Source organism: Dermacentor albipictus, chromosome 1, assembly GCF_038994185.2.
Source record: "Dermacentor albipictus isolate Rhodes 1998 colony chromosome 1, USDA_Dalb.pri_finalv2, whole genome shotgun sequence".
Lineage (NCBI taxonomy): Eukaryota > Metazoa > Arthropoda > Arachnida > Ixodida > Ixodidae > Dermacentor > Dermacentor albipictus.
The window spans coordinates 205,463,141-205,487,578 of record NC_091821.1 but is presented as its reverse complement, the minus strand read 5'-3'; the positions used below and the strand labels follow the sequence as shown (position 1 = coordinate 205,487,578).

The window sequence follows — 24,438 nt, the reverse complement described above, 5'->3', positions numbered from 1 at the left end:
GGAGGCCCAGGCTCCTAAATGTCTGCCCCCCCCCCCCCCCCCCCCCTGCTTGCGACGCGATGCGACCAAGCCGACTGGTGACAGAAGCCAATAAAACTCTCAACGTTTCGTACGCGAAGGCGAGTGGTGAGACTCGACAAAAAAATAAATAAATAAATAAAAAGCCGCGTCGTATGTTTTGACGCGTAGGCGGCCGACCCTGCACCACCCGCTACGAACGGCGGTATAGTGGAGCGTGCCATCGCGGCCGCGTGCCGAGGCGTGTGTCTGTGTTGAGGCGCCCATGTGGTCGTTGCTTGGTGTGCCGGCTACGGTAGTTCACTACTCCGATTGTGTGAAAAATATAAGAGGAAAATTGTCAGCAACAACGGGCAAATGTGGCTGCCGAAGATGCTGGAGAAGAATAAAGGACGTAACTCAACTCTTAATTCGACACCCATTGCGAACGGAGACTTCTCAAAAGAATCGTTTCGAGGCGCTTCAGTGCGAACTTCTCTGACGAGGGCACGAAAAGCTTAACTGCGAAATAGTAGTACCGGGCAAGTGACTCATTTTACAAATGTTTCCCACTCTGCGACGCGTATGCTCGCTGCTGGCACGTTGCTATTTATTTCTGATCGTTCGTGCCCATGGTACCGGCTGCATGAGAACCTGGAGTGGGTGCCCAGAAATAGAGGGCAATGAACGAGCGCATGCCTTAGCTCGCGACACCATAACACCGAAAAACCCGATCAAGTGGTCCAAGGCCTAGAGCTCTCGAGTAACTTCACGGGCCAATATATATAATGACCGAGAAGTGTCGGAGCCGAACATCGAAAACAACGCCGTAATCGGCTCAAGGAATCCAAAAGAAATATACTTCTCTTACTATCGTCATGGCAAGAACGCTGTACTAATCCGCCGGGCACAGACACTTACACTACCCAAACGTACTACCCAACACCGCATCGAAGCGACTTAGTGTGGAAGCTTGGGCTTGTTGGTGATTGACTGAGAAAAAAAAACGACACAGCGCAAAAAATGACAGGGACACAAGAGGGCGACACGCACACTGCGCTGACTTGCAACAGCTTCTTTTTTGTGCTATGGTCGTTTTTTTTTCCCAACCCCTTCGAAAGCAGATGTGACAAGCCAGCGTGTCAAGCGTGTCACCCATATAGCCCAATGCACTCTACAGTTACTGGGACTGCCTCGGAGCAATCTCTTCTTATTATTTCGTTGAAACATCGCACCTTTCCTTCTCTGCACCTGGGAGAGCTGTACTGCTCCGCCACCGCTAGGAGCAGACAGCCTTCCCGTATATGGGCCGACCGACGGGACACCCTGGACTTTGGCTACTGCTCGTGGTACATATCAAACACATCCAGTCAAATAAAAGCACTCCCCACCAAGACCGGGGGTACTCAGTTGGACTCCGATAGCGACGCCTCGGACTTTGAGTCGTTAAGAGATACGTAAGTAGGGGTGTTCGAACAGTCACATTTCATTTGTCTAATCGAATACCAATATTCGAGAAACCCATATTTTCAATACCAATTGATAATCGAATACTCCAAATTTCTCAAAAGAAAAGTTAAATGGAAGGTTTGTGGATTCTGTCTCGCTGAAAACAGATTATTTAAATTGTTTTATGTATCCAATGCCGTAAACAGCTCGATTTCAGGTCAACTGAGCAGCATATAAATACATATACATCACCGCACATCATTTTAAAGGAGTGCAAACATTGTGTGGTGATCGGGAATGCGGGAATAATGTTGAATGTGCGCACTGACACAAACGACAGTGATGTATGTTGTGACTGAACAATCTCTGGCAGGCAAGATTGTTACAGAAGATGAAGCAGTTTGAGGGTAGTCTTAGACAGCTGCGCAGCGACTGACCCTGTAAGCTCTACAAATAGTAAACATTGGCCTTGCATGTATTGGACAACACTGACAGGCTGTAGCGTAATAATCCTAGAAATAAAGCTCTGTATAACTATAGCAGGGACCGTACAGATGTGCCCCATGATTTCCTGCAGATGAACTTCAAGACGTCTTGCCATTACGAACACCTCAAGTGACACTTTCTGAAGCTATCACCACTCATCAAGACAGTATTTCATCAGTATATACACCAGCAGCGAGACCTTCATCTTCCTTGTTGGTCTCCACCGGCCTCAGGTGCGGCTTTTACAAGCCCTGGGATCACTGACAAAGCCACCTATCACCCACGAGAAGATTTAAAACAGACGACGCTGCTATTATTGAATGAGACATGCGGGCACCGGACGCACGTCTATACTGATTGGTCGGTCTCGTATACCACCAGAACAGGCCCATTGTCATTCCAGCTACGCTAGTCGCAGTTAAATTTGAACTGTCGCACACTCCTGCGGCAGCGGAGCGTGCTGTCGCCCGGCGGGCTCCTATATACATGTCATACAAAAGCGACCGCGCAAATTATTCATAATTTACGACACAAAAGCAGCCCTTCAAAGTTTGCAGTTTACGCCACAGGAGTCACTAGCAATTAATACAGGAGATAAGAAATGACCGCAGTCAAGCTCATGAGAAAGGATACGACATAATATTTCAATGGCTGTCAGAATGTACCGGTGTCACTGGCAATGACCTCGCCGACAAGGCGGCCCGGTCAGCCCGTAAAGGAACCTGAGTGGTTCCGACCCCACTATCAGAACCGACGCTGCGAGACAACTTTATTTTAAGAGAACGTGTTTCTGGACTACACTTGTTTCATGCTTGATTTAACAAAAGCGCAAATATTAGACGGAACAGTGTCTTGTCTTGTGTCAATTCACTGTCCAGTCTAAGGTGTGCGCTTTCGTTAAATTAAAAACTATTTCCTGGCTCGGACTAGCGCGCACACTTCTTACTCGTCTTCTAGTTGCCCGAAGTGTCGCCTACATAAGCTTGATCCCTCGTTGAAGCTGCAACTGCCATCCCAAATTTCCCGCTCCAGTGCAACGTTGTTATGCCGCCTCTAGTTCGGGGTTGCATTCGCGAAAGCAAACTCGTTACGTACTGAAATGGCTGGCACACCTACGGCCGACTCCTTCGGGACCCAAGAAACTACCGAACATGTCCTGCGCCTTAGTTCCAGTTATGACGTCCAGCGCCGTCGTTTCCGGACAACCATTGAAGCGGCCGGACTCGAGGCCATTTTCAAAGCCAAGATTCTTGGGCGATGGCCGTGCGTGTCGCAGGCGCAGAAAGCACCCAAAACATTGGTGCAATAGTTGAATCCAACAGGACTCTGCGGCCGCTTGTGGATTTGGTGTGCTACTTCAAGTGTGCGCACGACTGCTGCTCTCTCTCTTCCCTTCTTTCTCTTTTCCACCATTTATACACGTTCTCTCAGTGCAGGGTAGCAAACCGGACGTGCGTCTGGATAACCTCTCAGCCTCTCCTAATCTCCCTGCCTCAAACGTGGTGAGATTGGCTAAATAATAAATTGCTTTCCGTAAATGGAGACAGTGAATTCGTAGTCTGCCTTAGACGAGACGCGCTTACTTAACGGCTGGTAATTATCGTGCAGATGTGACCTTTTACACGTGTTGGTTTAAAAACTGATTCATCTACACACCAACCGCGGATCTCCTGCAGCGGAACAATTCAGAAGGCTTTATCCCCGCCGACTGTAAGAACTGCTTTTCCCTTACAGTATCCGAACGAAATGTTAATTCGACAACTTCGAGGAGCGTATCCTCGAATTTAATACAAATCGAATAGGAAAGACTATTCGATTCGCATTCGAATTTTCGAATATTCACGCCTAGAAATAAACTTTCTCTCCTTCGCTCTCTCTCTCTCTCTCTCATCGTTGGTGCGAATCTGGTCGCGCTACTAAGATACATTTTAAATGTTGCTGAGCCGTAACAGCGGTCGTGCAGTTCAAGCTACCGGGAACTAAGTTTAGTCATTGTTACCCGATGAGAGATCTTCATCGCTTTCAATAATCAAGTTTCTCCCTTTTTAAAAGTCTAGTGTTCTCGATATGCCGAAGGAGTACGAGAAAATAGGCACCCGAAAATGGAGATACACAGATAAAGAAAAACCACCCTACGCTGAGTTTTCTGCAACAGTTACAGTTCCATATTCCGGACCGCACAGAAGAAGCTCGTCTGGACACCCCCTTTCTTCTCATACAAATAAACTTTATTCGGAGGGACCGGAATGCGTACTTTGCCATTCGCCCTTCGACCACGCAGGAGTGCACCTCCGCTGCAATATAACAAAGTTGCACTTCCTACTCGAAGAGGCACGAACAGGAGTGAACGACTGTTTGCGTACGCGAGCGGCCCGTCTCTATGTGGGCGTGCCGGCAGTAACACGGCCTCGGCAACTCCGTAACTGCGCGCCAAAGACGAATCACATGGTCAAACAACTGCAACCAAATGACCCCCGCGTATGCACCCGCGTGCTGTACAATCGCTGCAGATGAAGCGCTGCACATTTCTTCCTCCGCTCTTCCCTTTTTTCGCTGCACTGCCAGACGCTGGCGAATACAAATATACGCGCCGACCAACGTCCGGACGTGAATCGCGTGCGGTGTTCCAGCCGGACAGACTCGTAAGGCACTGAAGAGGTCGAAGCAGCAGCAGCGTCGGTGAACGCGCTCAGCGGGATATCTCCTCGTGCGCTCGGCCATCAACAATGAATGGTCAGTTTCCCGGAAGAAGGGCGCGGGCGAGGCGTGCGCTGCTCAGCTCTGTATATGTTCAGCGCCGAAATAGGCTGCTGTGCTAAAGTACGAGCGGTCTGAAATTGTTTTTTACCCTTGCACCTTTCGCGGTGACCTTGTTTGTTTGTTTGTTTAATTCGTTTGTGCTGTCTATAAGTTACCGTGATTGTCCTTCTGCGAATATGATAGAAGATGCGCATGCCCTGCTTTCAAGTGTGTATACTTTCGTGTACCGCTTTCCGTGCCATTCGGCAAGAGACACCAGTGAATCGAAATCCTGCTGAGCGTCAAGTGCTTGGTCTGGTCAGCAGCTTAAAACGAAGCGCTACGGCCTTTTCTAGCTCTTCAATGCATTTAGCGTTGTTTGCGCTCTGTCAAGCAAGGCGGGCTGCCTTAGGCTGAACAGGCCCGTGGATTACGTCCTGCTTTCCTTGGATGTCAGAGGCCTCCAGGGACACCTCGTCGAATCGAACCGTGCGATACAACCACACCGCGGGTTTCATATCACACACCGAGAAGAAGAGGATAGAAAAGAAAGTTCCTTCTGTCAAAAAGATGCGCAGTTTCCAGCTATTTGAGCGGCCAACGTCGGCGTGTGCGTCGTAACGCAGTCGTGCAAAATATTTTCTCGCGGAATAGCACCCACAGCTGGCGCTTTTCTGGGTCATCGCAGCTTATCGACAGCGGCCTGCCGCCGTAAGGGCAATGAATGCCGTCGTTCAGTACCGTCAATCAGTGCGCATGCAGATGATTGTGACACATGTCGGTGCTCCTTTCCATTCGAAGGTAATATCCAAGGCCTCTGTGACTGCTTGCCATGACAGATGCTCGCTTAAAGGAGTACTGACATAATTCGGTATCGTAGCTGTCTTTGACGTGAAACGTCTTTTATTTCGGTCCGCATAAACGTGGACGAGAGGGGGGGGGGGGGGTAAGGGCGGAGCTCGCTTGCTTAAACTACTTACAACTTCACGCGTCTCTAACTAAAATATGTAATACTCAGAGTATATATTTGTACATGTACTATCCACGCGCTTCCCCTTAGTATCGTTGTGCACGGGAAAAAAGCCATTACTCTATCATGCATGTTTCGCATGCCCAGATGGCGCTGTTTTCGCGCTACGCTACGCACTAGTCGCAAACGGCGCCAGAGAACACGAGGGACAAGGAAAGGAGACATGGGAGGATCACTTAGGCTAGGGGATCGTCCCCGTCCTCTTAGGATAAATTTATCCTCTAATTCGACGTTCAGAGAGGCGTAACTCGGTAATACGTTTGTTGATCCGAGAGAGAGAGAGAAACATTTATTTCATTTCGAGCGGCCGGGAGTGGAGGCGTTTGAGAGAGCTCACTCAGCCATCAAACTCAAACCTGCGCTCATTAGAAGTTATAAGGCTTACAGGGGCCCTATAACGTAAAACTATTCCAATATGTTTTTATTCCAATCTCCTGACGTCAAATTCACGTAACCGCCGACACAAGCATCGAGCGGTGACCCGCATCGTTTACTGAACAGCCCAATCAAACGCTCTGCTCGTTTATAGGAGGTCAGTTTTGTTTGCTTTCAAAACGAATAACATTGCCAACGTTGAGCGGTTTTTCTTATCTAATTGGCTGACAAGAGGCGATGGGCACGTTCAAGTGGAGAGGGTTTCGATGGGCCCGAGCTAGCCCACCGAAAATAGATAACCGGATGAAGAGGGCGGTGCCGGCGTCTGCGATTGGTCCGCCTTCCCTTACTTAGCTTGCGGTGGCTTGTCTGAAATCGCGGCGGCGCGCAATGGACAGTTAAAGATGCCACTAGAACGGACCCTCAGCAAAACCCACAGCAAATCAAAGTTGGCCGAGCGATGTCGTATACGTGCAGAAAGGGCTCGATAACGTTATATATACAGCCATGCAAAAAGTTTTGTTATACGCAAATCAACCCATGCTCCCCGGCACGTACGAGTAGCCTGAGCGATCGGCGGCAGCCATCTTCTATTCTTTCCGGAACGGGGCAGTTTCCGGATATTGAGAAAAAAAAAATCCAGTTTTGTTACGCATATTGAGGCATGTTTAACGCATGCAGGTCACTTTGACGGAATGAGTTTTCGGGGTTTTGTAACGTCGAGTGACAGACAGCTGATGTGGCTGCAACCTGAAACCTTTTAACCAATGGCAGAGGGTTATAACGGCGAAAAGGCGTCGAATCAGAAACAATTATTTTTCTTTTGTTCAGTCGAATCATGCATAATCAGTGTGTACACGTCATATCAGATTGGGAGCTATTGCGCTTTTCGGGACGTCGCGTGAGAGACAGGCGAAGTAGGGGTGGTCCAAAAAAAGGTTTTGACCAATCGTGGAGGGCTGATTGCAGAATCAGAATAGAAAAGTTTGGAACAGTTTTACGTTATAGCGCTCCTGGTGTGCAGTTTGTTGCAGAAATTTGACACTTGCTCATTTATGGAATCCCCGCGTTCAACACTTATAGGATCCTAAAATAGCGCGAAGAGACTAAGGCAGCAAGACAGAAGGATGCCAATCCACGCCCACCACCTTTGACCACGGTGGGTCCTCTGAGAAAAGGAAGTCTACGCAATTGTAAGATTAGACCTTAGGACCACCTCTAGCTGCATCATAAGTTAAGTATGTCATCTCTCTAATGGCTGAACAAATGTTCATTGTATATATTTTTTAAGCTTTATTCCTTACCGTAGTAGACATAACTCTCAGCAACACGCACAAAACGTTTCAGGTACCCCACTGCGGCTGCGGCCCTAATAAAGCTTACCCAATCAAGTCAATTTTTTTTTTTTTTGCTTTGCTTTACTTGGTAGCTCCCGAGCTAGTATAGTAATTTCGGTATGGGCGCCTGAGTTGCTCTGATCTACACCAACTAAATATTATCTTCTCTTAACGCTCCCACTGAAATATGCACTTCGATTCCGGCGTGGCTTCTTTGCTTATGAGATCCGAGCACTGTGGTCCTAGTTAGAGGTCACTTGACATCGCGAACAATTGACGCCACAAACATGCCGGGTCTCTCTAGCACCGCACACGCGCACATGGGAAGATGCGCAGAAACCTGTCGATTTCAGGCGCTGCAGTAATGCCCTCGTTGCTTTCTGCGCCAGCGGCGCGAACAGCCGTGGTCTAAGAATTTTAGTTTCTGAAAGTGGTCTTGAATCCACCCGGTTTAATGCTATCCGGAGAGGTTGACCCTCGACGTCGTCCGGAACAAAGACACTAAATGTGCTCGGCAGGTTGTCTTTCCGCAAGAGTGGCACATAGCCGTGCCACCCACTCCAGCGAGCAACGATTACTAGCCTTTGCAAATGGCACCCCGAAGTTGAGGTGGCACAACAATGTCGCGTCGTAACGGGAACCTTTTGATGACGCTTGCAGCTTTAAGGAGTGATCCAATGCATCTATGACGACAGCTAGAAAGGTTGTAAGTGTGTAAGACAAGTGAGTGAGCAAGTTACATACCGTAGTGACAAGTAATGCATGCAAGCATGTCGTCGTAGCTCGAGCTATAGGAAATAAAGTTGTCTCGCAACGTCGTTTCTGGATAATGGCATCAGGACCATTGGGGCTAGATTATGGGCGGACCGGGCGGCCTCGTCGGCAGCGTCATTGCCAGTAACGCCGGTATGTCCAGGCCGCCACTGAAATATGATTTCGTGTTTATATGTACACCTATATAGAATCATGTCACAAATATATTCTCATGCATCTACGAACACACACACACACACACACACACACACACACACACACACACACACACACACACACACACACACACACACACACACACACACACACGCACACGCACACGCACACACACACACACACACACACAAGCACACGCACACACAAGCACACACGCACACGCACACACACACACATACACTGAAATTGTATGTGGTCTACGACTCGACTTTCCATTTCCTCTCTTGTGAAACATAACGGAGATACATGCATCGACAAGCATCGATAATCTCTCTTGCCATTCCATTGCTTACGCAGAAGAATGTATACGCCTCCGACAACAGTGGTGTACCTTTGTCGACCCTACAATGCAAGCCAAAAGCTAAGTCGGGTAAGCATCGGAAGTTATTAGGGACTGTGTTCGCGTAGAGAGAGAGAGAGAGAGAGCAAGGCAGAGGAAAGAGATAGGTAGGTCAAACGGACGAGCATCCGGTTTGTTACCCTGCACTCGAGGTTGTGCTCCCGCAAGTTTTAAGCCACTATCCTGCCTGCAGCGAGTGCAGCGTAATTCGAAACTATTTCCGCAATCACAATCAGACAAGAACGATTGCCGAGGCCTTCCATGTAAAAAAGAAAGAAGGAAGGAAGAGCACTTCCGCGTTAGCCGCTCCTGCATTAACTTTGAAGTCATTCGACTCACGGTGATTTGATTGAGCTCCTTTATTATTTCTTTAGGTCATTTTTTTTTCGTTCTGGGAGTTACTAAAGGGGTGCTCGTAGGGCGCCGACGTACGGTTTAGGGTATGTTAGCGTGCGCTGTTTCCGTCAGTTATTGAGAGATAAAACACTCAGGTCTGCGTATTCATTTTGTCGTTTCTTACAATGTGCACTCGCTTGGGGCGCTTAGAGCACAAATTAATACCTACACATCCCCAATAGAGCATTCTTCTTTCAACATTCAAAACTGCTCGTCAGTTGGCACGTGAAATGAAGATTCTCGGAATGAAGTTGCTATAACTATTTATAGCGACAGCCGCGGCTAATATGTTTTTATTTGGTTATCACAGGTATTGTAGGAAACGCGTGAGACAGCTGAAAGCAGCCCCGCCTGTATCCCGTAAAACACCTGCGTTATCGATCATCGTCATCTCCTTACGAAGAAAATGTCCCTTTAAACGAACGTTTCAATTGCACAATCTCAAGTTGTCCAACCGTTTTAATTTTTCTAGCGGTTAGTAAATGTGCTCAATAATTAATACTTGTCATGAAAGGGGTTTTATTTATTTATTTATTTATTTATTTATTTATTTATTTATTTATTTATTTATTTATTCATTCAGTTATTCACATTCTTGTCAAGGAGCTCCCTTCCGTGTCGCAAGGACCAAACTGCTTTTTTTTTTTTGCAACTTCTTCGGTTTCCGTTCGCATTTCCGCCGTTATTCTGCCCATTTCTAGCATACAGTTTCTTTTGCAAAACGGTGAAAGGGACTCGTAACATTTCTCCGTTGGCACAGTTCGCCCTTGCCCGTGAAGCGGCAACGAGTACACCAACCGAAAGGTGAGGGGAGAACAACGGGTTGGACGCATCGAGCGTCACGCTACCCGAATCGCGAGCTGCCGACGAGCTCGCTGCGACGCCAAATCGCGCCGCGGCGCACGCAGCGCATACGGCGCGGAAACCGCGCGCCAGGCCGCTCCCAGCCGAGTCCGTTCCGCGTCCCGCACCAGCGGGCAACAACAGCACGCCCAGCGGCAGGCATCCCTTATCCACGCGCCCGTCTCGCGCGCTGCTTTCGGCGGTGCCCCCATCGTTCACCCGGGGCCGCGCATAGGAACCTGCCCGGAGCGCGCGCCTGATTCATCGCGCCGGCGCGGCCGCCTAATTCGCGCCGCGCTTCATGAGCTCCCCTCCCCTCCACTTTTTTGGCCGGCCGTGTTTGTGTTAGGAACAACCGCCGGCGCGCGATAGCATCGGTTCGCTGTTTGATCAGTTCGCGAGGAACAAGAGCGCGCACATGTTGCCCCGGAGCGCCGAAAATAACCCGCGCACCTCTGTCCACTCGAGCCTCTCGGCCACGGACTGGCCTGGCAGCAACGAGCGCGTCGGCGCGTGCTCCGTCATTATGCCGAGCTGTACGCGTCCGGGTGAAGGGGCTCCTTCGCGGCTCTTTCGGCGCGGAGCGGCACGGGTCGCGATCGCGGCTGACGCTCGCTGTTCTCTCTCGTCTAACTGTGCCGTCCGACGCGAGAAAGCGGCCCGCCGAATCAGCACTGACCCAATTACTATTCAGGTGTGAGGCTTTGCCAGACTGCTTATGTCGTCGGCGAAATAATCAGCCTCGTGCAACGTTTGTAGGTTCGACGTTGAGTCATTTTCACTGTACCCCGATACGGCGTTTCTTGTCATGGTATACACACGACACTGGGCACTAATCCCGAACAACGGGAAACTCGCCTGGTGTAGCCGGCGTGACAAGTTTTGAGACTCCACCGTTCCATCTGGTGTCAGAGTGACACCGGATGATCAGATGACAGTGGTATGTCATACAGGTATGAAACCACCAGCTTTCACTAATGAAATTTGCTGTTTGCATTTCTGCATAGCTGAAACCGCGAACCGGGTAGCGCATCAATATACAAATTGCATGAGGTTCAAGTTGTAGCTTTTTGTGGCGCATAAACACAAACATTGCATGAGATTATACGCCGCGCATAGCATGAAAATAAACGTTAGTTGTAAAAAATTATGGGGTTTTACGTGCCAAAAGCACGACCTCATTATGAGGCATGTCGTAGTAAAAGACTCCTGAATAATTTAGACCTCCTGCGGTTATTTAACGTGCACCTACACTCTTAGGCAAAGTTACACCCTTTAGGGTGTATCTCTGCCACACAACTATAATCGTAATCTGCCTTGCTTGCGTTTCCTTTCCTGAAAACTCGGCGCTCGCTACTTTCCTGTCGAGAATGCTGCGTCACACTGATAAGGCGCATGCCGTTCGTGACTGGAAAGTACCGGGCTCGCAGCGTTAAAGAAAGGAAACGCGGGCAGCACGGATGACGATTATTGTTGTGGGAGTAGATACGCCCCAAAGGGTGTAAACTTTTCCAAGAGTGTTTCTTGAAAATGCCGCACCCGCTACTTTCTTGTTGGGAATGCTGGGTCATGCTGATAACGCGCATGCCGTTCGTTACTGGGAAGTACCGGGCTTGGCGCGTTAAAGGAAGGAAATGCGGACAAGACAGATGACGATTATTGTTGTGGCAAAAGGGCGTAATTTTGCTTAAGAGTGTATATCTAAGTACAACGGTATTTTCGCCCGCATAGAAATGCTGCCGCCGTGGCCGGGATTTGATCCTGGGACCTCGTGTTAAGCAGTTCAATACCATAGCCACTAAGCAATCACGGAGAGTTTTCTCTTCACGTCTTTCTACAGCGGCACACACTACTGCGTAAAATATCCCCACAAAGCTCTAATCTCCTGTTGTTTTCTGCTTTGGCGCGAAGGCTAGTAGAGAAAGTTCCATGGTTTCAACATAAGACTGCCTCGCAATGTCGACATTGCGGGAACACTAATACATGAATTATTTAACCTCCAAATGAGTACTCAGTTGGGTACTGCAACAAAAGTACTCAAGGTATTCTTCAGCATAAATGCAGCTCATCACTTTCCCATAACGCGTCTAAACTTGCTCGCGGACTTCGTGACGCATTTGAATGGAATGCTAGCGTACTTCCACCGCAAGATGCCACTTCAGTGGAACTATACGCGCATCCTCCCCTAATCCGAATTAACCCAAAACTTGCCATGCTAAGCAGATGTATTGCGTATATGAACTTCATGACCAAAGGTTGTCTTCAACCTCTTGTCATTCTTATTGTTAAAATATGATTGCAGTTTTTTTATTATTATATGGTGCTTAAGAGATGTCGCCTTCAATTGGCGCCGGTTACTCCTTCTCACTTAGATATATGAAAGAAGAAGTTAACTTAACCGCAATAAAACTAAATGTCAACAGACAATCCCAATATCACAAAGTTCAGTCGCATAAGTACGCACTAATGCCACACCAAAACTGAAGGTCAACTCAGAAACACAGCAACACAAAGTCCAGTCCTATAAGTTCACTAAAGTAAGTACACACATAGACCGGTAGCATAACAAAACTAAAATCAGTGCATATAAGAAAGTACAGATTAAATTCAAAGTAAGGTACATGAATCCAGGCATTGAGTTGGCCAAAGTCAGGTTTAAAAAGTCCCATAGAGTGAGCTTATCACAGATATACACTCTACTCTATAGTTACCGAGAATATTTCTCGCTTATAGAAATGTGTTGGTTGTTCCTATACATGATCGCAGCTTGTATAAAGCGGAACGGTTGCAGGCGCCAAGGAGTAGCAACTATATACACGGTGTCCCAGCTAACTTTCGCCAGAGTTTAAAAACATGCGAATGCCACGCAAGTGGACATAACCAAAGTAATGTTATTTGCCATCGCTTGGAGATACTCAGATGATTTTTTTAATATTCTATCTAATTACATAATTGACCCTAATTAGTTCATCAACTTCTCAATTATTATAATTACATGAAAAGTGTCAACGAGAAAATTGTAGAGCAACATGAAAAACTCGCATACGTCTTTCTTTTGCTCGACACGTGCTACATAAAATTGTTTTTCCGAGCGTGAAAGTAGCCCGCGAATACACGCAAAATTGCCGCGCGACTGGCCGCTCGAGGCACTTTGCGCGCATTCGCTAGCTTTTCACGCTTGGGAAAACACCAGGCACGTACCCAGGGGGGGGCCCGGGGGGGCCCGGGCCCCCCCCCGAAATCAAGTGGCATACCCCCCCCCCCCCCCTCCCCACCCACGCCACCACTCCTCACACATTCCTAAAGCGCCGCCAGATTAATGTTGAGACTTGGCAGCTGTTCATCGGTCAGCCTTATGCTGCCTTTTTCACTCCTTTTAGATGGCGGTAGTTATCGGCATCTCTTGTAATGTGAAGGACAGTTTTCTCATAGATTCCGCACCCGCGCGATTAACTCGAGATGGGTTCAGTTGTCACCATCTATTCCACCGTCACGCGCATAGCTCTTGCTTTTGTTAGTTCAACCTTCTTTGTTTAGGCTGATCCTGGGACCAGGAGAGGGATGCGGCTGTTACTTAGCTGGTCTGTATACTCTCATGGAACGAGTTGCGGCTGGACAAAACGCCAATTGCGTTTAAGTTTTCCCTGTGCTTCATTATTTCCTTGAGTTACTTACGGCTCGCCGCGACGCTGGCAGATGCCCGGAACCATATACCCGTGATATGGGTTAGATAAGGTGGGAAATAAAATAATGTGAAAGAGCGTCCATCATGAAACCCTGCAATAATCCTTAAACCCATTAGCAAGATGACTGTCGCCCGTTAGCTCGTCTGTTTTTCCCTAATTGTATAGCACTTTTCGTGCAAATTTGGCAACTGGAAACAAAAATCGCAAGGATTTGAGAAATTAAGCGATCTACTAAGGGAGAGAGCCAACGCAATAACCGAAAATGTTGACTGTTGTTTATGAGAATATTTATGGATCAACATCTTTTTATTTAAAAAGGAAGTAGAGGAAACGCCGCCGGAAGTGGAGAATAATTACTTGCTTTGAATGACGCTTCTACAGTTATCGGTCGAACCGCCTCACGTAGCCACTTCTCTGCTGTGCTTATGTGAGTGTTTTTCTAACCTTTCTCGGTGAGCGCAGTACGTCTAGAATCGCAGAGTCCTGCGCTCTACGCGGTTGTATGGGAGTGGCGGCCGCACAGCGTTACGCAATTCGCGGAACTGTCAAAACTGATCAACAAGGCGAAAATAACTGCTATTCGGAACTATAACATGAGAAAGACTGAAGAAGCCGTAAAAACTGAACGCAGCCTGAAATCAGTAAAAAAGAAACCTGGAATAGGACAAACCATGATGTATGCACTAAAAGATAAGAAGGATAATATCATCAGCAATCTCGAAGATATAGTAAAAGCAGCGGAAAAATTCTAAGCTGACCTGTATACAGTACCCAGAGGAGTCACGATACCTCACTTAGAAACAGTAATGAACAGGATACAGAAACTCTCCTATAACTAGCGATGAGGTCAGAAGGGCCCTGCAAGACATGAAACGATGAAGAGTGGGAGGAGAAGGTGGAATAACAGTCCATTTAATCGAAGATGGAGGAGACATAATGCTTGGAAAACTGGCGACTCTTTATACGAAGTGTATATCGACTGCAAGGGTCATAGAAAACTGGAAGAATGCAGATATTATACTAATCCACAAAAAAGGAGACGTTAAAGAATTGAAACATTATAGGACCATTAGCTTGCTCCCAGTATTATATAAGATATTTGCCAAAATAATCACCAATAGGATAAGGGCAACGCTGGATTTTGTCAACCAAGGGAACAGGCTGGCTTCAGGAAGAGATACCTTACAATGGATCACATCCATGTCATCAATCAGGTTATCGCGAAATCTGCAGAGTACAATAAGCCTCTCTATGTGGCTTATAGAGATTACGAAAATGCATTTGATTCAGTAGAGACACCAGCAGTCTAGAGGCACTACGTAATTAAGGACTACAGAACGCTTACGTAAAAAGCTTGAAAAATATTGCTACATGCGTGTGGTATTTGTTTGTGTGAATGAGGTACGTGGGCGCCATCACTCCAGAAAAGAGAAGCAAGAACGAACTGGGCTCGCGCTGTGAATCTAAACGGTCAGCGCTGCAACCATTGTTGTAAATATAATCTGTAAATAGTTTCTCGTCTTACTGACTCGTCCTTCGCGTAAGAATATATACAGAGGTTCTACAGCTACCTTAATTCTACACAAGAAAAGCAGGGAGATACCTATAGAGAAATGGGTCAAACAGGGAGACACAATTTCTCCAAAGCTATTCACTGCGTGCTTAGAAGAATTCAAGCTATTAAACTGGGAAGGCTTAGGAGTAAATATCGACGGAAAATATCTCAGCAACCTTCGGTTTGCCGATGACATTGTTCTATTCAACAACAATGCAGACGAGTTACAACAAATGATTGGAGACCTTAACAGAGAGAGTGTAAGAGTGGGGTTGAAAATTAATATGCAGAAGATGACGATAATGATAAATTGCCGGGCAAAGGAACAAGAGATCAGGATCGCCAGTCGGCCACTAGAGACTGTGAAGGAGTACGTTTACCTAGGTCAATTAATCACAAGGAACCCTGATCATGAGAAGGAAATTTACAGAAGAATAAAAATAGGTTGGATCGCATACGGCAGACATTGCCAGCTCCCGACTGGAAGCTTACCATAATTATTGAAAAGTAAGGTGTGCAATCAGTGCATTTTGCCAGTGCATATGGGGCAGAGACTTGAGAGCGAGTTAAGGACCACGCAAGGAGCGATCGAACGAAGACTGCTAGGCATAACGTTAAGAGAGAAAGAGAGTGGTTTGGATCAGAGAGCGAACGGGTATAGACGATATTCTAATTGACATCAAGAGGAAAAAATGTAGCTGGGCAGGTCATGTAATGCGCCGGTTAGATAACCGTTGGACCATTAGGGTTACAGAATGGGTACCAAGAGAAGGAAAACGCAATCGAGGGCGACAAAACACTAAGTGGAGCGATGAAATTAGGAAATTCGCGGGCGCTAGTTGGAATCGGTTGGCGCAGGTCAGGGGTAAATGGAGATCGCAGGGAGAGGCCTTCGTCCTGCAGTGGACATAAAACATGATGATGATGATGATGATGATGGTGGTGGTGGTGGTGGTGATGATCATGATGATGATGATGATGATGATGATGATGATGGAGGTGGTGGGCCCCCCCCGAAAAAAAATCCTGGGTACGTGCCTGGAAAACACTATTATGTAGCACGTATTGAGCAACAGAAAGCAGTACCGGGAGTTTCTCATGTCGCTCTACAATTTTCTCGTTGACACTTTTCATCTAATTATAATAATTGAGAAGTTGATCAATTAATTAAGATTAATAAAGTTAGGACGAACACAAAAAAATAATTTGAGTATCTCCAAGCGACGGCAAACAACATTACCTTGGTTCGGTCCGCCTACGTGGCATTTGCATATTTTTTTAACTCCGGCGAAAGTTAGCTGGCACACTCCGTAGGTTCGTCCTCCTGCGCGGTACGCTCAAACAAGGCGAGGGGTACACCTGCTGCCGGCATTACAAGTCCCTAGTTTGTGAAGATGGTCACTCTTAAACTCTCTTTTGTGTGAATCAATGACGAAATTCGATGCCCAATGCGTTTCGTTGCTCGAGCAATCCCTCTGGAAACAAGAACTCTGGGTTCCGCTCGGAAGTGTATTTTTCTATGCACCCGCCGCCTGAATGTATCGCCCCTTCTCTCCCTGTCGCACTGGGGTAAATGACCAACCGGACGCTAAATGCACCGCACTTCGTCGTTGTCATCGACGCAAATGCTTGCAAGTCTTCCGAATGCCATAATATACATATTTTGACCAGATATTCGAGTACTACCAGGCGTGAGTAACAAGGAGTGACTCTACATACGTACGGAGCTGAGGGGCATTCTTTTGATGTTCGTCACGGGCAATTACCTACATGAAGGTCACGTGAGGGCTGCTGGCTGCTTCAGGCGTTTTTACTCCTATGCGAGTTGGGCCTGTCTCAAACTATAGAACAATATATTTTCTGGTGTTACAGTCTGGTGACACAAATATACACTTTTGTAATGCTAAAGCTTGCACATAACAAGCTAGAACTGCATGTGTATGCTTATTCAGCCTGGACCATGGAATTGGTGTCCGTCAGGATTACTCAGGCGACATACAGGCCGTACCCACGTGCCACTTACAGCATTCGATAAGTAAGCTATGAGGAGTGATGCGTTTTCTGGCCGCGGCCTGCAATCAATAACTGAAGACCGGCGAGGAATTCCTTTCGAGAGATGCCACAGTAATGGCCGAAAGTAAAACTGAACATTTCTTACAGCTTCTGTTGTGTCGAGTATCGCAGTTTATTGCACCAACATATAAATAGTTGCAGCCGCGTGCGCGCGCCAGCTTTCAGCTGTAGGTCAGATTAAGCTGGGGTTGTGCGGCTCCAGCTCGCGGTCGCCCACTGTGTACTGGCTCTTGGTGATCTGGAAATTCATCTTGACCGGCGAGTGTCCGCCCTCCGAGGAGACGGAGCCGATGAAGTCGAGGAAGCGTTGGGGAGAGCACTTGCCAAAGAAGCTCTTTTTGCACATAAAAGTCGTCAACTTGAAACCGATGCCTTTGGTGCGGGTGTCCTTGCAAGCTGCGTACACTCCCTCGGCGAAACTCGGGTGCACGGCGTAGACCAACTCCGTGGCCGAGGATTCGCCGCTTTCCGCGGTGCGGGTACCGTTGACGGCGACGAATTCGGACTGCTTCGGCGAGCAGTACGCCTGGCAGACGAGGTTCTGGAAGTTTGGAAAGCACCTCTGATCTCTTTTTACGATCCAACTGCGGAGGTTCTCGAACTCAGACACCATACTTTTCGCCTGCGCAGCGTCGCAGCAGACTGGCACTGGCTTGCCGGATGGGTCGAGCAGAGCGGGGCACGCCTTCTCGAGCAGCTGACTCTCGAGGGGGACCGGATGACGCTTGGCGGCGCATGGCAGAGGCTTGTCGGTGTCTGGATCCGTGCCACAGTTGCCGTACGTGACGCACTCGGCCATTGCCGACGACACAAGCGCGACGGTTAAGGCGACGGTGAAAAGCCAGCTGTTAGACATCGTGATGCGTGCCCGTCGCGGAGGTCTCGATGATGCATCTATGGGCCTAACGTCTGCTCCTTTTATACAACTCGCGGCACTCGGTTTGCTATGGCAACAATTGTGCTTGGTCCGCAGTTTCTCGTGTCAGTCAGATGACGCAGAGGGACCGGACTTGCCGATAACACACGCGGATAAACGCCGGACCTTCGTTAGGTAGATACGCGCTGCCGCCCCTATCATTTAATTGTCTGGTGCAATGCTGTCAAACGTTCGGCTAGAGGTTCGTATCTCAAGTGTTGTATTGCGTAATAAAGTGCACAAAAGGCCAGTCAGTTCGTTTAGGCACTTAGCATGTGGGAACGTCCTCATCAACCAGAATCACTGCAAAATAAGCTATATCTATTAAAGTGCTTCACTCAATAACTCGCACTTTACATACTTAAGGAAAACTACGTGTTGGAATCGAGGAAGGAGCACCCACGTTACGGCCGTAATTTGAAATGTGATAGCAAGCAGCATCGCAGTTTAATAAACTTTACGGATGCATTTCTGTCACACAACAATAATCGCAATAGCTCTTCCGCGCATCTGTTTGTTTGGCGCTGCGTGCTGCAACTTCCCAGGAATTCCTTGCCTCTCTTAGCGCCATGTCGTGTTCCACAATAGAAATTAACGAGTGCACACACCTAACGCGAGGAAATGAGCGCGAGACTGATGAATCTTCGTATTGTGGCAAGATTGCGCCGTAAAAGGGCTTCCGATTTTGTCAGAGCGTGTAGTTAGGGATGTTATCGCACAGTTGCATATTCAAAACAACAAGCAACAGGCAAGCAACAAATGACTCAAGGCAAAGCCCACATCCTGGGACGTCACCAGATGAACTCTGTCGGCATCTATAGCGATGCTTTGGAGCGCACTTGTCATGACGGTGACCACCTGAGTGGTCTGCCTAAATGCATGACCACCTATGCATATTTGTAAAACGCATTATCAGTGTGCACCCTCTGGTGATAAACACATAATTGTAAATTTATGATCATCGATGGACGGAATTTCGTAGAAATGATGCAGTAACACTCTACTTGAGGATGCTGCATTAACAAAATAAAACATTCCTGCAGCCCCATATCTTTTTAAATATATAGCTTATGATTATGTGTCGTAATACGTCGTTAAATATAGTAATGGGGTGTCATAAGTGTTTTACTGTCATATATACCGTTACGCATAAATAGAGAAAAAGATACGTACAAGGTGTGCAGTTCTCTTGTACTTTTCCCACCTTTAAAGATGTAAATTTATTTTTACATTGTCAGTATCCACAATACAAATATAGCGCTAAACCTCTATAATTATCCTTTCTGACACAATACACGCCGGCAGAGTCACGCATTTTTACGGCCAATAGTCCACAGAACTTCGAGAACCTGCCTTAACGGGGCACGCCTCGACGACCAGCCGCTTTCCGAGCTCACGCTCGGAGAGTGCCGGCTGGGGCGGCCTTCGCACCAGAAGGCAACGAAGGCGCTACTGAAATTCCTCCGGTCAAATATGTGTGCGTGTGTGTGTGTGTGCGCGTGCGTCTGTGTTCTTTTTTTTTCATAACCCTCTCTTTATGTTTGTGTACATTTTTGTCTAAAAATGCAGATTTCGCAATTAGGTCATTGTACACTGCAGAAAATCTGCACCAGGTTTGACATATTTAGCTAGCAGCGTAGGCATCGTGTACGCAGTTAACTTCCCTGCCTTTCGCATCTCATTTATCTCTCCCTCTTTCTACTCGTGCGCAGTAGTCCAGAGCAGACGCGCTCTCTCCCTCCGATCGAAAGGTCTATAGTTTCGAAAGGTCTATAGAGTAATGCGGTAGTCAAAAGACAACTTTGCAAATAAACGAATCGCTTATCCGTTGTGAAATCTTGCTTTTCACGTGCTGCTGCACTAAACACGACAGAATTAGCAGTGCCCAAGGACTCTACGGTTACCACGGAAGCGACGAACAAGAACACGCAAACAATTAACACGTTTTACATAAGCAAACAGCGCATGCATGAACGAGCTGTGGTCACGGTAGGGATTTTCGTTTGAGCAGAGCAAAAACAGACGACTCTTTTGGTAAAAAGTGTATCATACGTGTGCCGCATATACTGTATGAAAATGAATGGTTTCGTTTTCCCGAATGTCTTTCAGAAGATCAAGCGAGAAAAGTGAGCGTCATATATAAAATAGGGGCCTTCTTATTCTCGTTCTCATTTAGGCCCGTGTTGGCGTATGTTGCGGAAGGGAACACTTTCTGATTCCAAGGCGCAGGCCGTCAATAACGACAGAGCCTGGCGGATCAGAGCTCCATTCCTTCCGACATGCAGGCAAACACAGAGGATATGTTGCCCGTGCACCTCAGCGAGTCGCCGCTTAATACTCCGCTCATGCAATTGTCGATAACTTAAAGGACACTGTAAATAGCAACTGTAAATACATTTACAGTGCTAACCTATAATAAACACAATTTTCGGAAACTTGCCGGGATACGGTTGGTTACTAGTGAAGAAAATGAAGAGCAAGCTTTCTTTCATAAAAAACCACCAGAAAATCTTCAGATAGGGTTTATTCCTTTTCTTTTGTGTGTGATGCTTTTTGTGCCAATTTCTCCTGGATTTGGCGTGAGTCGTTGGTTTTCGGTTTCTCGGCTGACAGGCGCGCAAGCCACGCTCCAGAAGTGACAGTTCAATGCCAGCAAGCGCAGCTCTTTTCTTCGTAATGAAACAATGATTCGCGAATGAAAGCGTCAGAATTTGTGTCTAGCTCGTAGGCATACCAAAAATAAACAAAATTTTTAAATAAAGAATGCGTACAATATTCAGTGGCTTATTTGTCATAATTTTTCATAAAGTTCTGCTTCACTTGATCTGTGCCGTGGCAAAACTGAGGTTCAGGTCAGTCGAAATGAAACTTCCAATTCAGATCGCCAAGTGCGCGCGGCGTAGAGGTCACGATAAGAACTTCGAAACAAGGTGGCATAGCTCAATGTAGCGCACAACAAAACAACGAACAGGTTTAACGGACACGGACGACCGTTAGGTGTTTGCGTATGCGTAGTGAGCCATGACTTGAATCCGTGGCTTCTTTAACGCAGTTATCGAGGCACCCACCACTGCATGTATCTTATGCCACCTAATCTCTGCCCATTTGCTATGCTTAAACTTTGCCCTTACAGACCCACCGCGGTTGCTTAGTGGCTATGGTGTTGGGCTGATAAGCCCGAGGTCGCGGTATCGAATACCGGCCACGGCGGCCGCATTTCGATGGGGGCGAAAACAACCGTGTACTTAGATTTAGGTGCGCGTTAAAGAACCCCGGGTGATCCAAATTTCCGAAGTCCTCCACTACGGCGTCTCTCATTATCAGATCGTGGTTTCGGCAAGTAAAACCCCATCATTAATTTTTCTTTATGCCCTTACAACAAGAGATGAAGCTTGTGCAACGCCAACTTCGGCTCGTTCCCTCAAATGCACCGTGCATAGTTTTAGGACATCGGCATCACGAGCGACTTTGGCATACGGGCTGCTCAAGTCTCAGCGGTTATTTCTCCAGCGCACTTTTGAAAAACGAAAATACGAAGTTGCCCTTCACCTGCCTTCCGCTTCTATATTATTATTTTTTGGCATCTGTCGATGTTGTTCACTTTTGGCCTCCAATCGTGCTTCTTTCTCCCTGTACGCGTCAATTCAACTTCGGTACTCCGAAAGATCATTGTTTTTGTTGTTGTTGTTCGAAAACTGGCAAAGGCACTGGAAGAGAAAACAAGGTCTCGAAGGGTAGTTGCACAATGCGCGCAGGCGACACGGTGCGATGCAGCACGCGAAATCCCTTTTTGCAGCGCAGCAGAAATTATAACAGCGCCCTGAGCAACGCCAGCAGTGGCGTTACCGTGGTTGCGCATCGGTAGTGCAGGAGACGAGACCGCCGAAAAACCGTCGACGTTTGTCAGCGCCCCGATGAGAGGATTAGAGTTTTGCGTTTGCACTGTCCGTTGAGCTCAAACCACTGTATGTATACCACGGTGCGATACGCGACAGTGTGTGCTCGGCAGGAACGCTTATCTGTGCGCTCACAGCGGTCATGCGAGCAGCGGAAGCCAGAACGCTGCCCTGGCTCCGGCAGAGCCGACTGAGCAGAATGTGACCGTTCGCTGACTTGGCTTCGTCGTTTTTGCGGCCAAACGCAGTGCTCGTCCCTGAAGACCTCCTCCTCCACTTCCGTGCCGCGCATGCGCCGTCGACAGCAGGCCGACGGCGGCGGTCTCGAGTGTCCGTATAATTGCTATCACAATAAAACGTGTTTAAGGAAGCTGCACCCAAAGCTCGGAGCGTCCGACGTACTGCAACTGTAGTCTCCTCAGCGCCACACATTCGGTCGAGCAAAGTGTTGCTGCGTCTCGCAGCGCGGCCGACGACTGCGCACGCCCCCATTTGCATCTAGTAAGTGAGTTCGCGCCGCAACGATCGCCGAGGTTAAACAAGGCAAAAGCAGCGGGAGGGGGTGTTTGGCGGCTCGTGCGCCGAGAGATGGGCGCGGATCTCTCCATTTGCGCAAAGTTGGCGGCGCGTCGTCCTGCAGGCGCGCGCGGTGCCCGCTCGGTCATTCGGTCGTGACCAATGGTGGCGAGGGACGCGGCGCGCTGCTTTGCGCGCCTGATGGATGCGGCCTGCGGTCGCGACAGCCGCCGCCGAGGGGCCGCCCCGAGCCGGCCGCCACCGCGGAGCAAGGGTTTTCGCCGGGCTCCCGGAAATACAAAGTGAAAACGAAACCGCCGCCGCGCGTCCCCCTTACCCCATGTCCCGAGCAACAGCGTGCCCTTCTCCATCAACGTCATTTTTCCGCAGATGAGGAACTGAAAACGGGAGGTGCCCGGGCAACGCGGTGCGACCGTCTGCGTCTCGCGTCGCACATCCCCTCGCTTCAACCTTCGCGCGTGCACTCGCGTGCCGCGAAGGGGCGAAAAGAAAACGCTGTCCGTGAAGGGGTGATGCGGCGGCCGCATCATCGCTTACACGCCGCGCTCATACGGGATGCGCGGAAAGACACGGTGTAGCAGCGTCCCAACTGGTGGGGTGCGTCGAAAACCTCCACGACGGCCGGCTCGGCAGGGTGCAAGAAACACGCTCGTCCGAGGATCGTGCGCATGCCTTTTTTGCTTGACCCCATGTGTTTGTGCATGTTCGCACGTCCGTTTTCGGTCGTCATTGTTACCCTCGGTGGTAAGGCTCTTCTTTTCCCTCATCCCCTACCTCCCGCCTTCGTTTCTTCTTCTTGTGCGCCTGAATTTTCTTTAGCGTCGAGATAGCGAGAATACTTGCCTTCGTGCTCATTTTGCTTATATACACTTTGTTTTGCTCTCCTAGTTTGTGAAGAGTCAGATGTGTGGATGAGTGGCAAAGGGAGCTAGACAGTCCGGAGGCGACTGTGTCCGGCCGTCGGCCACAGTCGTGAAGTTTGGAGCCAACGTTTCTAGAGACTACTGGGAATGTGTGGCCCCGTAAAGTGAGAACTTGTCAACTGCGGGGCAAAAAACCACGAGAGATGAAAGAAAGACGAGACCGACGTGGAGCTTACTAAAATGCATTTAAAAAAGATTAGAAGTTCACAAATATACATACACGTGTGGGACGCGCGTGACATGGGTAGCAAAAGATACCTTCTTACCCGATATGCATCCAGGTACTTTTCCTTTGTAGACAGGGGCCTTAATTTATATCTGAAAACATTGGAGAAAAGCCGCATTCCTTAATGCAAAGAAAAATTCGATTTACCCTGGCCCTTCAGGGAAGCTCTGTTATCTATTAGTCGATTATTCACGCAACATCAGGTCTGGCCAATGTGACACTTTCCACGGGAGAGGGGAATATCATAGACGGCGTTCGTGCTACATCGGGGATATTTTTTCACGGTGTTTTACGTTGTACCCATATATGCTCTTGCACGCAAATTCAAAGCGGAATTCCGTAGAATAGAGGTATAGACTACCAACATGACTAACACGTACGTCGTTCTAAACGAAAAATAACAAAGCCATAGATATGCAAGAAAACAACGAGGTGAGCAGAAACGATGAGGAACGTCTTAAAGTCATCGTTAAGGATCAGGTAAGTGACTGGGAATACGAATAAACTCAGCAGGTAAGTGGCTGGGAATACGAATAAACTCAGCATGAGCAGCGGCCTAGGTAAATAGCTGAGACAATAGGTGGCGTATATGCTTTGGCTCCAGGGCCTTGCGAACCTAGGCATGATGCATACCTCTATATGTA

At 48.1% G+C, this 24,438-nt stretch overlaps 1 protein-coding gene across 1 annotated transcript; it reads right to left on the bottom strand.

Moving 5' to 3' along the window:
* Window positions 1-17,373: 17,373 nt before the first annotated feature.
* LOC139056315 (NPC intracellular cholesterol transporter 1-like) lies at window positions 17,374-18,201 on the bottom strand. The gene has a single exon (XM_070534474.1). The coding sequence runs from the start codon at window positions 18,150-18,152 to the stop codon at window positions 17,469-17,471; it is 684 nt and encodes a 227-aa protein (XP_070390575.1). The 5' UTR covers window positions 18,153-18,201; the 3' UTR covers window positions 17,374-17,468.
* Window positions 18,202-24,438: the final 6,237 nt, after the last annotated feature.